The sequence below is a fragment of the Didymella exigua genome (assembly GCF_010094145.1).
Source record: "Didymella exigua CBS 183.55 unplaced genomic scaffold M421scaffold_27, whole genome shotgun sequence".
In the NCBI taxonomy this organism is placed as follows: domain Eukaryota; kingdom Fungi; phylum Ascomycota; class Dothideomycetes; order Pleosporales; family Didymellaceae; genus Didymella; species Didymella exigua.
In genome coordinates this window covers 271358-287722 of record NW_022984801.1, presented here as the reverse complement: position 1 = coordinate 287722, position 16365 = coordinate 271358, and the positions used below count along the sequence as shown (strand labels likewise).

Below are 16365 nucleotides of genomic sequence, written 5' to 3'. Positions count from 1 at the left end.
GCGCTGGCTCGCATTCAGGTGTCGGTTGCGCTGACCGTTCCAAGACTTGGTGCGACTGCTGCAGCGAACACAACCGCGGCGTGCAAGGGGAGACAGGCAAGGTAGCGGCGGGTAGGGGAGGTAAGGACTCAGGTACGGATGCGCGCCTAAGGATTCGTGTATGCGTCTGAGGATGGGAGGGGGCCGCAGGTGTTTCGTCTGACCGGGGCTAGAGGAGTCGAAGCAAGCGGTCAAGCTGAGCACGCAAGACGAACCAGGGGAGAAGGCTGCAGTCCGAGACGACGACACGCTATAAGACGAGTAGACCGGGGTGTTGCATACAGCACAGGCACGGTACAGAGCGAGTGAAGATGATTCGGAACTGGTGACGCTGAATCTTGGAAGCGTGAGATTCACTGCCAAGTGGCGCTGGGGCTAACCACCACGCTCATTCACGCGACCGCAGGTTAGGAAGGCCCCTGCAGCCGCTCAATGGCGGCTCGAATATCAACAAGGCATCACGAGCACTGTCTAGCACACCACGCTGCCCTCGTCGCGCTCGCGAGCGTTTGGCGAGTGCTCAGGGGTCCTGCCGGATTAGCGCTTCCTCTTTACACCTCAAACGCCGAGTTCTTGACACTTGTGCCGGTCTCATGACCCAGACGACAGCCACAGACACTGCAGCTGTGAGCCTCAAACAAGCGGCCAGTGCGGAGATTGCCGGTGTATGAAGTCTACCAGGCTGAACAGTTGACCGGACGCTCTCCGGCCAATGTCGCCATCTTTGACTGTTCTTTGGCCAGTCTGCAAACAAAGACGCGCATTGAGAACCAGAGCAGACCCACGTCAGACGCCGGACTCACTTCCGAGTGCTCTGATGTTTCATCGCGGCGAACAAAGAAGATCTTTCACTCGCACTAAAGACTCGAGAACGAGCCTAATGTTGCACGATTCGGCTACTCCCGCAGGATCCTGAAGATCGCCAGGCATCGTGCAAGTAATGTTGCCGTTATAACTGTCTGTCGAATTGAGGACGCAAATAGTGTGATTGTAGTTGCAATAGTCGTCTCGAATGCCCGAACTTATCAAGGTGGGTCTGTATAGGTGCAATACATAGTATACAACGTCTCTATGATACAACGCGGTAGTCCGGTAAAGTGGATGCCTCACACCTACGCCTTGGTGTTCTCCTGCATCATCTTGCTCGGCTGCTTCACGAGGCTGACCTCGTCACCCGGGTCGCCCTTGAACTGCCAAGCGCCGTTTACAACCTCATCGTCACTTGCGTTCTCCAACCTCTTCAGCTCCCGCCTCATGTAACCTACAATCTGAGCAAGCTTCTGAAAGTCGACGTCCTCCTTCGCACCCATAAGGTTCCTCCAGATAGCAGCTGCCAACATAGCGTCGCCCTTCATGAGACCCTCGTCATACGATAGGAGGACGGCACGCCACTGCGAGAACATGTCCTTGAGGTGCTTCTGGCGGAGCGAGTTGGCATTGAACTTGTGCCAGACGACAAGTCGGTCTTCGGCAGCGTAGAAAGCATGGTTCGTCAGGTGCTGGATCCATGTACCGGCGTGCGTCTCTGGTAGCATCCTGAAGCGCACCTGCAGCATGTACATGTGGATGAAGGTGATCTGTGACCAGTTGGCGAAAGTGGGCTTTAGGCCGAGGTCTGCACGTCGTTAGCAAGGAATTGTCACGAGGGTATAGCAGCTCCTGCTCGCATGTTAGGGCACTCACTGTCATACCACCATCCCTCGCCTTCTCCTAGGTGCACACCGTTCTCAATGGTGGGAATCTCAGCGCCCTTCTGCTGTGCCTGAGGGATTTTGTATTCTCCGGGCCTTGAGCATTCCTTTATCAAGTCTCGCGTGGCGCCATAAGCAACGTAAGGCTCTGTCATCAGAGGTGCACTCTCACGCAGCTTCTTCGCAAGTTCAGAGACGCTTGACTTGACTTTAGGGTACGGCTTCTTGATCGCTTCCGGTCGTACATCTGCCTTGAGGCTGTGCGATGTGTTGTATAGGCTCGACGTGGTCGTAGAGAAGTTTCGTTGCGCTCGGCGTAATACTGTCTTGTTGCTCGACTGACCGGATTAGCTTGGCTTGTAGAGGCGCGGCAACATAAATACCTGTAGCCAAGAAGAGCTCGAGTTTGAAAGCGCTCGCGAGCATGCTCTGCACGTATAGTTGGACGTCATTGTGGTGGATGATGGGTCAAGTGTCGTGAACCCTTCCCATGTTCAAAAAGTCGCGACCGCGCCTTCCCCCAACGATCCAAGACGTCACCAACCCCTAGCTCCGCCAGCACCAATCGAAGCACCGCAAGGATGCGTCTCTGCACTTAAACCTTTCAGGCATCCTCCGAAATCCATTGATCTCGCAGGCGCAGGCGCAGCAGCTTGGTAAATTAATGTCAGAGGTTCTTGCGCTGCAGTGGGTGCCAAGGAATTGCAGCTACTAGCCATACGGCCAATGATGCCAAAACAAGCATAACCAGCAGTAACATTGGCAGTCCGGAGATGCTGCACGAGCGTGCACAAAGGCAACAGAGGGGATATGCCACCTGACTCGCCATTTCAGGCTATGTCGCGCGTCCTTCTTGGGTATAATAGGTAAACACCCGCGTTCTTCCCCGCATCAACCCCAGCCTACGGACAGCTTCGCGTTGTCGGCATCTTACTTCGCCGTGCCATGCAAACTACATCTTAAATTTCGGAGCTGTAGCAGAGTAGACATGCGTTCCGCAAGCGTATCTGTTGCAGGAGCTTCCCATACCAACTTGGCGCAAAATCCATTGTACATTGATGTCTTCTCAGACGCCAAGCATGTCTACACTGCTGGAGACCTCGTACATGGCGTTGTACGCATCGCCCCTACAGCAAGACCGCAAAATGTGAGCATCGTCTTCAAGGGCATCTCGATCCTCTACGACAAAGACCTCGAGGGTTACAAGACCGAGTTCTTTCGTCTTGAACAGGAGCTATTCACGGCCTCCGGTACCGGCGAGAACTACGAGATCCTGCGACAGGGTACGGCTGAAGACGGGAAGGTCGAACTTGCCTTCCAATTCACGTTCCCACATGTAGCCGTACAGAGACCTCCACCGGGACGCAACTGGTACTATTCCAAAGACTCCTATGGCCATCCTCGGTTCCAGCACTCCCCTGGTTTTCCGCTACCTCCGAGTTGCAACACTTTGATGAACGTTGGTATGGCAGTCGCACCAGGAGTATCATACTACCTAGAAGCAAGAGCAGACTCGTCGATGAGGATCCGACAAGAAGTGAAGTTCATGCCGCCAGCACCCGAGTATGACCTATCACTACTACAACCAAACTTGGATTTCGGCAATTCCCTCCCGAAGCAACAATGTCGCTACAAGTTCATCCGAACACGAAAGTTGTTGCCAGACTACAGGGAGAAGAAAGGCAACAAGCTTAGCAAAGTGAAAGATTTTCTGGTGGAGAAAGAGCTCTTCTTTGGCATCGAAACCTTCAGCGAGATACCCTTTTATCGTTTCAATATCCTGGCAACACCTCCGCGTGTAATAGTCATGGGCTCAGACTTTCCCATACATATTACACTGCAACACCTTGACCGATCAGCATCCATACCGGAACCTCCCCCGCTTTTCCTGCGCCGCGTACGCGTACAAGTGATCTCTACCTATGAGACATTCGTCCCGCAACCTAACAACTCAGTGAACCGTCGAGTCGAACACATCGACCACGCTCAACGAACGATTACTTTGGTCGACAAGAAATTCAACACCGGTGAATGCCAGCCTCTTCTAGATGGAATCAATCTGGCCGACATTGCAGAGCTGCGGATATCGAAGACAGACGAGAGACTAATTCCAAGCTTATCGAGCTACGGAATGGCTTTAGAACACGAGGTACAAGTCGAAGTCTGGGGCGAGTGCGTCAAGAACGAATGGTCGGGGATTGTCTGCAAGGACAAAGTTCAGTTGGTCTCAGGATGGACTTTCAGTCACGTACCGGACGATGATGCGGGTTCTGTGCTGGGACATTCTCTAGCAAGACCACCCCCACAAGCTTTTCCGCCCCCCGAGTATGGCACAGTGTAAAACCAAATGTGACGGTAGCCTGGGGTTTTCGTTTTATTATGGGCAGTGTTGGTATTTCAATTCAGCTACACTGTATCTTAGTGGTGTCAAAAGCCTCTCAGTCCACTGTAGCAGTACTACAGATGCATAGATGGCCGTATCAAGTCTTTAAGAACTACATCCAGGCCGAGTTAAAGGACTACTGTAAAAAAAATGCGAGAAGAGTTGCAGTCACATGATGTACTCATGCTCAACTTCCACAGCCTGAAGGCAGGGTACTGGCACCACGAGAGCAAACAAAACGGCCACTTAGGATCAGGCGCAGTACCTTTTAACGTTGCAATCTCTCCTTTTGCTTTTCCCTTACTTAATGTGAAAGTATTTCAGGGCAGGCTAGGGATACATAACCGGTTATGGGGCCGCGAACAATCTTCATACACACTTGGTACTAGGGGACCTCGCTCAGGGACCACAAAAATCCGCATAACAATGTAGTGACTGTTGACTCCAGTGTCTTTTCTCACAATGAACATTCATATCAAGATGGACGATATCGAATCCAACATCACATCCCCACCGGCTGCGCTGACCCAGCAGGTCCAGCCACAAATCCAGACCGTGCAGCATGGCCAATACCCATGGATACCGGCGGAACACACGCAGTTTTACAACCACTCTCTGCACGTACTGAGTGTTTCTGGAAACCTGCCGGCTGCGGAACCCCAGCAACCCGAATACCCGGTACCTTAGCCCACGACGAGTAACAGGCTCCCGCCTCCATATCTCCAAGTATACTTCTCTGTAGACCTCCCACCTCTACCCACAGAATCCCTCGAAACACTTTCATGGCTTACATACCCTCCTGTCCCCCGGAGTCGCATCCCCCGCCCCTCCGTGAGCTCTCTTATCAAGCATCATTGCACGACTGCCTTGTCGCGGTGCAAGGCGATGTCGGCGCGGAATTGCCCAGTGTAATCGGGCATCTCGGGCTTGAGTACTTTACACTCAAGTCTAGCGGGGTAGCGCACTGGGGAATTGTGCACACGGAGAACGACGTTGGCGGACTGATACAGTAGCAAATACGGGAGATGGAAATCGCCCTCGAGCACGCCGAGTGGTATGACGAGACCTACGAGTCCATTGTCGCAGTGCAAAGTGATCTAACCTCAGAAGTGATTTATCCGTCTCTCATGATGGCACAGGAGATCAGAGTGACGGCTGTTGGAACCGCACTCAATACAGAGGCATGCGGTGGAATCCCGCCGCTCCCCTATTCGGCTGAGGAGTGTGGTATGCCCCTCGACTCCCTTATGGCCATGGAGTTCCACTTTAGGGAAGTCGAGTCGGAGTCGAAGTTGTAAGACTTGATGCTTTTAGTAGAAGGCCAGCCGCCCGACTATGTCGCTGAGGCGTGGTGGACTGGCTACGACGATACAGAAGAATGGTTTGCAAGTGAGCTGCCCCTTTCAGACCAGCGTCCACGCCCACGCATTGATCCTCAAGAGTCCGTCGGTAAGCTCGAAGAAGTCGACATCACCATGATCGCACCTGAAGACATGAAGTGCCTTCACTGCTGGGATGACTTTGAGCACACAGAGGTGGAGACGGTCGAGCTTTGAAGCGGCGAGGTCAAGGCGGACAATGACCCGGTAAAGATGCCCTGCGGGCCAGGTCATTTGATCGGCAAGACTTGCTTGATGCAGCTCATCGACTCAGGTATCCGTCTATGTCCGATGTATTCGGCCGACATAGTAGCCTTGATCGATCAACAGACTGTGAAGTGATACAATTTATCGCTCAAAAGAGAGGACATTCATCACACGGAGGTCGATGGAAACAGACCTTATCAATTGTGTATGCCTATCATTATTGTGAATTAAACTTGATCATGTTCACACCTTCAGCCGTCCACTTGACGTAAGAACCGTGTTTAGCAGCCGTAAACAATCCGGAACCCTTGGACTGGCCAAGCTGGAGGTGCCACATTGGAAAATTCCCAATAGTTCGGTAGTTCTGCCCCATCGAAAGCCATGCCCATCTGAAATGTAAGTGTCTCGTTGCAGGCCGTTTCGTTGATGGCTGCTACACCGCCGACGCTTCTTGTCTTGATCAAGGCGTCCGGCTCTCCGTTGACTCGACCAAAGAGATCCGCTCCATCGTTACCCTTGTAGGTGTTCCAGGTCGCAATTGCATCTGGCTCGCGGTCGACTTGGTACACGTTGAAGCTCGGATTGTTGCCTGAGATCTTCTGAAGCTCTTCGCGGGGTAAGACGAGCTCGAGGCGGCATGTCTTGTTCGTCTCCTTTGACGGCAGACCCTGGAATTGAACTCGGGTTGCAATCTCGCCATCGCCTAGGGTCTGACGACGGAGCATGAAGAAGCGCCTGGCTTGGTGAAGGCGATCGACATCGTAGTCAGGGTAGCGAGAGTTGACAACGGTCAGGTCGGTGGGATAGATTCTGGTACAGACATATGGGCCACCGGATGGCGTGCTGAAGGTGGCATTTGTGATGTCTGTCGCGTTCGACAGTGGATAGGGAGCAGCGAATGACTGTCGCAGGAGGGCTGCGGCGACAGCTGAGGTAACTGCAAAGCGCATTAAGAGGTATGTTACTTGGTGAATATGGCGTCAAGGGATTTCGAACGATGAATATTAGGTTTTAGGGATCGTTGGCGGTTGCAGGTATAGCTCGTAAGACTATGACTGATCGACAGGTTGTTGGACACCAAGACCCGCGTTCCTACCTCGTTGCTGTTTGGGAGGTGCGCATGAGAGAAGCTAGGATGTCGAACTGTGAGTTAGGGAGGCGCGTTGTGCTGCACGAAGCTCACGGCTGTGGGTGCACCTGACTTCAATCCTCTTCATCCTACTTTTGACAATTGCCGTAGCTGAGACACTACTGTGTCAGGCTCGAGAGCTACTGAACGATCGGGAAGGTATTGGATGTCATTTAGAGAGAGCGCGGACATATCGCAGAGTAAAAGGATGGGTTCAGAGAGTGGCTTTGATGACATCTATTCTGCAAATCGACTATCGATCGACGCGAAAACATCCGAATCTGGAGCAAGTTAGCTTAAGCTCATCCAAGCTATCATTGAGCAGAAGAGCGTGTTGAAGAAGATCAGACATCCAAGGAAGACATTCGTATTGCGTTCAGAGTCTCAGTTAAGGTTCATAGGTCGAGACTAACGTGGAAACTGCGAATAGTGGAATATTTCATCATGAAAAGGAAGCGCAAGGAAAGGCGTCCAAACTTACGGAACTAGCAACACACCGACGCTGCAACTGCCGTTAGTGAGGTATGAGATAACATTGCAAGCACATGTTGGTGCGGTATCTTGGTGATCGAAGTAAGGTGCAGGAGCTCATGGCAGCAAATGTAAGAACTTTTTTTATGATGGGTCCGGCGAAACTAAGCGAGATCGCACCTCTTTTGTCCGCCCATGAGTCAGCGAATGTCAGCCCGGCACGAAGGCTGGGAGCAACATGCGCGACGTCGTCACAACACACGACCACATCCACTCGTCCACGCGCGATGCCCATCTCGCTCACAGTCGACAAGGTCGACGCCAGCGTCGCGGTGCTCCTGACCGAAGACAAGCGGCTCGTACGCGCGGAAAGAGGGAACGAGAGACACAAGAATAACGTCGATACCGAATTTATTCGCTTCAATCATCTAACGACGTCTTAATCGTCAGAGCTCGTACTGAAGGGCTGCCTTCCTAGAGCTCCACGACAATCTTGCCAAAGCTAACACCAGCCTTTTGCTTGTTCAGGCCCTCCTGCACGGACTCTAGACCGCCTTTGACAACGATTGCCTCAGGTTGCGCCTTGAGAGTACCCTTTTGCAAAGCTTCTGGCACCCACTTCGCCCACACAACGTCGCCAATGTACCTATCATCGAGCGCAATACTCGGTGCGAAGACACTCGTGCCCTCGATACCGTCAGGCAGGCCCTGAGCGCCCGGCATCACAGACCCGTACTTGCCGCCGAGCTTCCTGTAGACAGGCGTCCATGCCTTCGCAGCGTCAGGTGTGCCGATCGCGTCGCAGATGCCAGCGAACTCGGTTCCCTCGAGAGCGGCGATGATGTCGTCCGCGACAGAGGACGAGTTGTAGTCGAACACCGCCGCGGCGCCCAGCGCCTTGACACCTTCGATGTTGCGCTTTGATGCGACACTGACAACCTTGTGTCCGGCTCCGGTTGCGAGTTGAATTGCAGTTGCGCCCACACTGCTCGAACCGCCCCAGACGAGCACCGACTTGCCACTTGACAGCGGGTTGGCATCTGAGATCTCCGGGAGGGAAAGAGCGAGTGTCTCCTTTTTGAAAAGACAGGCTGCAGCGGTCGATATGGCGAGGGGGAGAACAGCGGCGGAAGTGTAGGAAAGGGAGTCGGGGATCTTAGCGACGACGAGGGCGTTGAGGGACGTGTAGAGCTGGAAGCCACCCTGGGCTGGGTTATTGGATACAAGGGAGAAGGCGTGACTGGAGAAGGTAATCAGCATGGCCTTGCATACAGCAGCGCGATTACTTACCCTAGGACACGATCCCCTTTCTTGACGTGTGTGACGCCCTCGCCAACCTCGTGGACTTCGCCGGCTACATCTGTGCCCAAGACATTGGGGTACTTCTGGAGGAAGATGCCTAAGATGGTCAGATGATGTTCGAATTTCTGGAGGGTTTCAATGCGGTTGTACCGTAATCCTGGATCTTCCCTACTTCAAGTCAGCCATGTGTGGTTCGGGCAACAACGGTGTGACTCGCAGTCTACCGGATTAACAGCAGCAGCGTAATTCTTGACAACGACCTCTCCTTTACCGGCAGACGGCAAAAGAGCTTCCCTGACCTGCAATGGGTTGGCCTTGGCCTCCATAATGTATGCAGCTTTATTGGACATCGTGTGTGATCGATTGAAGTATTGTAAATCTAAGAGGGGTCTCTAGAGCTGGTGGGAGAAGAGACAAGCGCTGCAAATTCAGCTCTGGTGCTCCGTTGCAGAGCCTCCCGTTCGACCCCACCATGTTGGAAGCCTGGCAATGCATTGGTAAGCAACCATGGTGCGATGCCGAGGCAGTTGCTGTGACATCATGGTGTCTGAAAGTTTGCAAGCGGTGGACTGAACACGGATCGGACCGACCACAAAACTGTTAACGTGTTTTACAAGCGAGTGGCCCGTACAAGCGAATGGCCCACCCCACCAACTTTCTGTAACGTGTGAACTTCAATTAGCTATGGCTCCCCCCACCCAAGCCAACAAGGCCTCCCGTGAGGCTGATGTACACCTTGCAATCTCAGCTATTAAGCAGGATCAGATATCAACTGTCAGATCTGCTGCCCAGACGTTCGAAGTCCCCAGAACTACCCTCCGACGCCGACGCGCTGGCGCGCCTGCCAGACGCGATTGCCAGCCCAACTCAAAGAAGCTCACTGTACTTGAAGAGGAGGTGATAGTCAGCTATATCCTTGATCTAGATCGACGTGGATTTGCGCCTACGTACGCAGCTGTACGTGATATGGCTGATAAGCTGCTCGCTGCGCGCGGCGCAGGTCAGGTTGGCGTCCACTGGCCGCGCAACTTTGTTAAGCGTACAGACAGCCTTACAACACCTTTCAATCGAGCATATGATAGGCAGAGAGCCCTATGTGAGGATCCTATATTAATTAGGAGCTGGTTTGAGCTTCTAGCGCAGACAAAGGCCAAGTACGGCATCTGTAACGAGGACGTCTACAACTTCGACGAGGCAGGCTTTATGATGGGCAAGATCACGACTCAGCTTGTTGTAACAGGATCAGAGAGGAGAGGCAGGCCAAAGGCTATCCAGCCAGGCAATCGTGAGTGGGTGACGTTGATTGCTGCGATCAACGCAGCTGGCTGGTCAATCCCACCATTCCTCATCTTTGCTGGCAAGTACCATCTCTCTGCCTGGTACGAGGAGGATATTCCACGTGACTGGGCGATCGCAGTCAGTGACAACGGCTGGACAACCAACGAGCTTGGAGTTGAGTGGCTGAAGCACTTTGTCAAGCATACAGAGGCTCGGGTAGTAGGCGCACGTCGCCTGCTTATCCTTGACGGCCACGAGAGCCACCACTCTCTTGAGTTTCAGCAGCTCTGCAAGGAGAACAACATCTACACGCTCTGTATGCCACCTCACTCATCACACCTGCTGCAACCTCTTGACGTTGGCTGCTTCTCGCTGTTGAAGCGCGCATACAGCTGTGAGGTTGAGAGCCTGATCCGCCACCACATCAACCACATCACTAAGCTTGAGTTTCTGCCAGCGTTTAAGGCAGCCTTTGATCAATCGTTTACATCAGCTAATATCTGCTCAGCCTTTAAAGGCGCAGGCCTTGTTCCTCTCCAGCCAGACGCTGTTCTGTCAAAGCTGGACGTACAGCTCCGTACTCCTTCTCCCGCTGCTCTACTAGAGGCTCCCTGGGAGGCTTGTACGCCAAGCAACGTACGTGAGCTTAATGCTCAATCAACGTTAATACGTGATCGTGTACGCCAACATAAGAGCTCATCACCTGCCTCAATTATTGAAGCAATCAACCAGCTTACGAAGGGCGCTGAGGTGATGATGCTCTCAGCTGAGCTGATGCGCGATCGGATTACTAGCCTTGAGAGAGCCAATGAGGCAGCGTCAGCACGCAAACAGCGTAAGAAAAAGCGTATACAGCAGAGTGGGGTCTTAACAAAAGGAGCTGGAGAGGATCTACTCGCTCAACGTGAGGCTGACCAGCAGATTGCTCGTGAGCAGCGTCAAGGAGGAGATCAATCAGGCCTCAGCCGCCAGGCCCTTGCGCGCTGTAAGAAGTGTAAGGAGCCTGGTCATAACTCACGTACATGTAAATTTGATACTATAGAAGTTACTGCTTAATCTACCCTGTTAATACATATCTATTATCTTAAGAGGTGGTTGAGCTGTACACTTATAGAGGCGCAGAAAGTTGGTGGGGTGGGCCATTCGCTTGTACGGGCCACTCGCTTGTAAAACACGTTATGGGTTTTTCGCAAAACGATGGGTACACCCCGTGACTTAGAGCTAGAGTCTGGGACTGCGTATATTTGATACTGTCTGCGTATATTTGCCAAGACGCTATCTATTATCTCTCGCATCAACCTGTAAATAGCTGCACTACCTGCCACCTGTCTACCCTGCCTTACATAGGGCCTCTTTACATTGCCTAATACTAAGGCCTCCTAGCTGCACTAGGCTGCTAGGTTGCATAGCGTGTTAAGCCTTCGTTGCTAGTGTGGAGTAGACTGGCAGATGGGTAAGGTAGGGTTGGATAGGGCATAATCATGTGATTTGTAGGTATAGGTAGGGTAACACGTGATAGAGGTAAGGTAGGGTATAGTTAACATGTAATTAGGGTAAGGTAAGGTAGGCTAATATATGCACAATGCGGATGTGATAACACGCTGTAATAATTAGTTAAGAACTTTGCAACAGAGTAAACTCTAAGTAAGGTACCTAGGTAATTAGCTACCCTACCTATACCTATAGTCTAAGCAACCTTACCCTACCTATACCTAGGGCTAAGTAACCCTACCTTGCCTATACCTATGGTCCATGCGACCCTACCCTACCCGTACCCTAGTCTGTGCGAACTATACCCAACCTATACCCTACCGTAGGTAAAGGGTACCCATCCGCCGGTCTAGTGTGGAGATATGTCTGCCCAGGTCACTGGGTGTACCATCATTTTGCAAACAATAATACAACGGCCCTCGTCGTTTGAAAACGCAATCTACACCTGTCTAGACGCAGAATTCAGCATTTCATGGTTATCACAGTTTTCATGTGCCATATTGAGATCATACCGAAGCAGTATTTCAGGTGCGATATTGTTGGTGTCCATTTCAGCCTGGAGGTACCCATATGTTCGCTGGTACAAGATCGACTGTCAAAGTGGTTTCATCAAGGCTGGGACCGCTTTCACAGCGACGACGGCGTTTCAGTGTCGAATGGCATAGATAGATAGGCGCTTTAACAGAAATCTAAGCAGTAAGTACTCTATTCGCCCTGTCGCGCCGCGTAAGCATCACCGGGGAGAAGGTATAGTTGGACAGTGGCAGACGTGGAGACTTTAACCTATACAAGGTAGGCCTGCTACCAGCGAAAATCGACCTGATTATCAAGGTATGCTTGCAACTGATCACCTACTATGTTCCTTCTAAGATATGTGCATAGGTTGTCTACTGCTACCAAATCAATTACTTTGTCTCTTCAACATTCAGCAGACTCTCCTTCTCATCCGTAATTTTGCAAATATCGCTGTAGAAGCGCAGTCGAAACTTCTCCTTGGCTAGATTTGTAGCTTCCAACCTGTTCCTGATTGCGTTTGGGCTGCCACGAACGTTTGCTTGCAAGACAATGCTGGGCAATCCCGGGCGGCAAAGAGCTTGGGACAATTCAGACTTCTCCCACAGCTGTCTGAACCTCATGGGACATAGAGAACTGTACAAACACTGCATCAACCGATTCGTATTTCGGTTTGCGTAGTTGGCTACAATATCGCCCTATCTCTACGTCGTCATAGTTCCAATCCCAGGTCTACCCAGTTGAGCTTGACCACGCGCAAGGAGCTTATGCTAGGAGCGAGTTTCAGCACTGACATGATGTACTGTAAGTCGGGGCCCCTCGGCCAATGAAATTTCGCAGTTGGACTGACCTTTCTAGAATAATTGTAGTCTCCGTTGAGCGTTTGTGGGCGCTGATTCAGTTTGGAGGCTCCAAAATATCAATCTACGACAACATGCTTCAGGTTGTCTCTCAAGGGTTGAGCTTGGCGTTGGTATCATATGCATGTGCATGTCTGCATTTCGACTCTTCGTATCGCGTCTTTGATCTACCTGGCCTGGCTCTGTGCACGACTGATTTACTCTAAAGTACCGCCAATACGAGGATAAGAGTTCGCAGGAAGGTCGTCAGAGCGACAGCCGAAAGAAGCGAAAGCAGACCGACAACCTTGGAGGAAGTCTGTGACTAGGTACCAGCCTGAAGATGATCGACACTCGAATCGAGGAAAGGAAACCAGAAGATGACAAGTTTCGGTTCATGGGTCTCCGTAAGGATACTGGTCCTTGACCTTGCGATCTGGTGGATCAAGCAGTACAGGAGAGCTGGAAGCATATACCGAGCATACCACCCGAACATCAACTTTTCCAGGTCAGCGAAAGGTCGATTTTCATCGATTTTTCGTCAAAACACGACTCAAATGCCTTCGTAAATCTGTTTCCCAACGTCCGCTCTCCGCCGCAGGCGTTGTGGCAGGCGCGCTGCCCTCTTTTGTCTTTCAGTTCTTCGCTGAGCTGAAATCTTTTCAAAATGGCCCGTGCGCTACCCAGATTTTCACGTTCGGTCGAAGGCCACAACCACCAACAAGACAAGGAGACAGCCTTGCCACTCCTTGTTCTTGCAGTATAAGGGCATCGCCAGGCCTACCGCAAGGCTCTCCACGCGAAGAGCTACGGCACAACTCGACAGAGCACCGGCTCTCCACACCCACAACGACGAGAGCTGCTTGCAGCTTTCTGAAGACCGACTGTCAGGGTCCTTGACCTGACACAACACGCAAACAAGGCAGCCAGCATGGCCTTACACTCCACAACTCTTGGAGATAAAGAAGAAGGACAGGCCTGGCTCTGCCTTCCTACTACACCTATCTCCTTCCACACAGGCATGGCCAAGCCTAGTACAAAGGCTCTCCTCGCGCAGAGCCACGGCTCCGATTCGACAGAGCACCGGCTCTTTACACCCACCTACTTTTTCCTACTCTCTCTCATGGCGCTCAACCGCCTCTGAACACACACAAGGGATCCACCCTAATGTACTCACACCGCTCAGTCTCCCCAACTGGAAGGGGAGCTGTAGTTCTGAAATGGTAGCAATACCCGCGCAGGCAAGAAATGCTTTCTAAGGTAGTGTGGCAGCACTGTAATTCCATAGCTTAGCACGTCGTATATGCCCTTCGGGAGGCGAGATGGTGGACTTGATCCCCATCAACTAGACGTAAAATGAATACCAACCAACCAACCAACCAACCAACCGAGCATACCACAAGGATACTTCACCAAAGGAACTGTACATGCAGCTGAAAGCGCCACATGACTCTAGAAGTCACAAATCAAATCCAGTTCCTATTGAATTCATCGCCAGCTTCGAGTTCGTGACTAACAGGCAGTCGTCGACCCCTGTGCTATCTCCAGGACCCTGTGAAATCGCCAGGGGGGTAAGCTACGGTAGCGCTGTCACCCACCCACATACGAGCTCTAGCTGTCGAATCGCTGCTCTTCTGGAGGGAGCTATAGATCTTCGCCAAGTGCTCTGGAACTCGTATACCTCTAACGGTGATCACCAATCCCGAACCGGGTGGTTGAGACACCGGAGCATCTCACCAGAGCCTGGACAGCAGCGTTAATAGCGCTTCGTGCAGACTACACTCCGAATGTTGAAGACTTCCGCGTTTGAATTGACCTTGCCGACATAAGCAAAGGATGTGACGTCGCTGGTATGCAGTGCGCCCCACACTTGATCAGGCTGGTAGGTGCGACCCCACTCCTCTATCTGATAAGGCACTAGAGCTACAGCAATAGCATATATACCCGGGAAGCCTACGAGAAATCTCAAGACCTCCATCTATTCGTTATCGGTAGCCTGAGATCTTCATTGAATTCTCAGTTCCCCCACGAATTCTCATTATGATCCTGTTGCAGCTTGAGATACATAACAATGCCAGAAGACCTGTGGATACAGTTAGGAGCAGCGTTCCTGCTGTCTTCGATTTTCCTGTTGATCTTACAAAGTGAGAGACGAGATATTGTCTTCGAGCGCTTCCGCTTGAGGCAGAGGAGGGACTCTGGTTCAAGAACACCACCTCAATCACTCTCGTCGAAGGAGAAGAGAACAAGAAGTACACCTGTTCCTAACTATTCAGCCATCTTCCCGCCATCTCGACGATCCACTTTGGCTGAAACAGAATTGTCTTCCACACCATTAGAAGTAGTAGCTGCCTCTAGTACGGACTGGACCACGCACATACTACCCATGAAGTCGCCCTATCTCGACGCTAGTGATGACACGCACACGCCATGCGAGTTCTCAATTGCAGAAGTCAAGGCTCTCGGTAATTTCCCTGACTACGCCACCTTAAGCGGCGTACCTATGCCTCAGCCATACCATAGCTTCGACATTAAGAAGGCACTCCCTCGACCATATAGGCCCGTACGATGGGCCTACCACCAGACAATGTGTAAGCAAATTGACCGTAGTCACAGACTAAAAGTACTGACAAAGACCAGCACTTACGAAGATGGAGCCGGATTGGTGGCTAGAACTCGAAAACACGTATGAGGACCGCATGAAGCAGCGCGCCCAACTCCTGATCGACCATGGCGATGCAGTTCTCCAGGCTCTTCCAGGCTCTGAACTACCGTGTAAAGAGTTGATGGAGATGGTTTTGCAGTTCCTCTGTGCCCGCTACCCGCACTACTTCTCTCTGAATAATTCCAAGACGGTTTTTCACAACGCCATCTTGAGGACACAGACGGATCTCAAGCAGGCATCACCCCTAAATGTGATCTTCCAGAACGTGTCCGAAGACTTTGCCATCATGCTCCGAGACGAGAAAACGGGGCTCTACATTTTCCGCGCCGGCATAATCTGCAGCTCCCTGGGGTGGGACGTCGGCTCAAAGATCGGTATGCATCTGCACGAGATCCACGCTCCGATCCCAGACTACAAAGAGAAGATGCAGTTCTCGATGGACAGGTAGTTTTTCTCCTGCAAGACCTAAGCAATACAATACTAAAGAGCCACAGATACTTCGCCAAGAAACCCACGGACAAGCCTATTCAGCGCGGCTCCTGGGGTCTCGAGATTGATCAACCCCTCTTCATGCCTCCCGGCGACTCGCACGAAGAATACCGTGGCATCCAGCTTCCCGGTCTTGAGCTCTCGCGCTGCCACCTGCGCGTTGACTGGCAGACCTTGCGCCGCCTCCCGCTGTCGGGCGCTGTGGTCTTCAACTTCAAAGCGCTATTCACACCCGTCAAGGAGTTCAGAGATGAGCCATATGTACCCGGCTTGCTACTTAAGGTGCTCAATGAGGGGAAGAAGGAGTTGATGGAGTATAAAAATGCGTGGCATACAGAGCATGTTGTCAAGCCTGCGCTTGAAGCATTTCACAAGGAGCAGATTGAGAATAGGCTTGTGCAAGAAGACTGGAAGCCACAAACGCTGGATGAGAGTCCGTGGTTTCCCGGATGGGCAGAGAAGTGGCACAGCCAGCAGGGATACTGATGC

The 16365-nt window shown here is 52.0% G+C and overlaps 9 protein-coding genes across 9 annotated transcripts; 6 read left to right on the top strand and 3 right to left on the bottom strand.

The window, feature by feature from the left end:
- Nucleotides 1-1020: 1020 nt before the first annotated feature.
- M421DRAFT_423553 (uncharacterized protein) lies at nucleotides 1021-2287 on the bottom strand. The gene is made up of 3 exons (XM_033593505.1): nucleotides 2114-2287; nucleotides 1723-2068; nucleotides 1021-1654 (listed from the first exon to the last, which is right to left on the bottom strand). Exons 1-3 carry the CDS (start codon nucleotides 2180-2182, stop codon nucleotides 1152-1154), a joined length of 918 nt encoding a protein of 305 aa, XP_033445966.1. The 5' UTR covers nucleotides 2183-2287; the 3' UTR covers nucleotides 1021-1151.
- Nucleotides 2288-2454: 167 nt separating this feature from the next.
- Nucleotides 2455-4371, top strand: M421DRAFT_423552 (uncharacterized protein). Its single transcript, XM_033593504.1, has one exon. It carries the CDS (start codon nucleotides 2719-2721, stop codon nucleotides 4069-4071), a length of 1353 nt encoding a protein of 450 aa, XP_033445965.1. The 5' UTR covers nucleotides 2455-2718; the 3' UTR covers nucleotides 4072-4371.
- A 204-nt stretch (nucleotides 4372-4575) lies between these two features.
- On the top strand, nucleotides 4576-5669 carry M421DRAFT_7728 (uncharacterized protein; the record flags this gene model as incomplete). Its single annotated transcript, XM_033597308.1, has 3 exons — nucleotides 4576-4791; nucleotides 5127-5340; nucleotides 5428-5669. 3 exons carry the CDS (start codon nucleotides 4576-4578, stop codon nucleotides 5667-5669), a joined length of 672 nt encoding a protein of 223 aa, XP_033445964.1.
- Nucleotides 5670-5980: 311 nt separating this feature from the next.
- M421DRAFT_69177 (uncharacterized protein) lies at nucleotides 5981-6649 on the bottom strand (the record flags this gene model as incomplete). Its single annotated transcript, XM_033596593.1, has 1 exon — nucleotides 5981-6649. The coding sequence occupies one exon, from the start codon at nucleotides 6647-6649 to the stop codon at nucleotides 5981-5983; it is 669 nt and encodes a 222-aa protein (XP_033445963.1).
- Nucleotides 6650-7456: 807 nt separating this feature from the next.
- Nucleotides 7457-9114, bottom strand: M421DRAFT_423550 (zinc-binding oxidoreductase CipB). Its single transcript, XM_033593503.1, has 4 exons — nucleotides 8819-9114; nucleotides 8752-8769; nucleotides 8590-8698; nucleotides 7457-8539 (listed from the first exon to the last, which is right to left on the bottom strand). The coding sequence occupies exons 1-4, from the start codon at nucleotides 8949-8951 to the stop codon at nucleotides 7774-7776; spliced, it is 1026 nt and encodes a 341-aa protein (XP_033445962.1). The 5' UTR covers nucleotides 8952-9114; the 3' UTR covers nucleotides 7457-7773.
- Nucleotides 9115-9807: 693 nt separating this feature from the next.
- M421DRAFT_37677 (CENP-B protein) lies at nucleotides 9808-10335 on the top strand (the record flags this gene model as incomplete). Its single annotated transcript, XM_033589812.1, has 1 exon — nucleotides 9808-10335. A coding segment is annotated over one exon (528 nt), but the record flags the coding sequence as incomplete, so codon positions are not given.
- Nucleotides 10336-10581: 246 nt separating this feature from the next.
- On the top strand, nucleotides 10582-10929 carry M421DRAFT_35066 (uncharacterized protein; the record flags this gene model as incomplete). The annotated part of the gene is made up of 1 exon (XM_033589570.1): nucleotides 10582-10929. A coding segment is annotated over one exon (348 nt), but the record flags the coding sequence as incomplete, so codon positions are not given.
- A 2460-nt stretch (nucleotides 10930-13389) lies between these two features.
- M421DRAFT_69427 (uncharacterized protein) lies at nucleotides 13390-13599 on the top strand (the record flags this gene model as incomplete). The annotated part of the gene is given in 2 exon segments (XM_033596607.1): nucleotides 13390-13482; nucleotides 13501-13599. 2 exon segments carry the CDS (start codon nucleotides 13390-13392, stop codon nucleotides 13597-13599), a joined length of 192 nt encoding a protein of 63 aa, XP_033445959.1.
- A 1194-nt stretch (nucleotides 13600-14793) lies between these two features.
- Nucleotides 14794-16362, top strand: M421DRAFT_69404 (uncharacterized protein; the record flags this gene model as incomplete). Its single annotated transcript, XM_033596604.1, has 3 exons — nucleotides 14794-15313; nucleotides 15363-15816; nucleotides 15882-16362. 3 exons carry the CDS (start codon nucleotides 14794-14796, stop codon nucleotides 16360-16362), a joined length of 1455 nt encoding a protein of 484 aa, XP_033445958.1.
- Nucleotides 16363-16365: the final 3 nt, after the last annotated feature.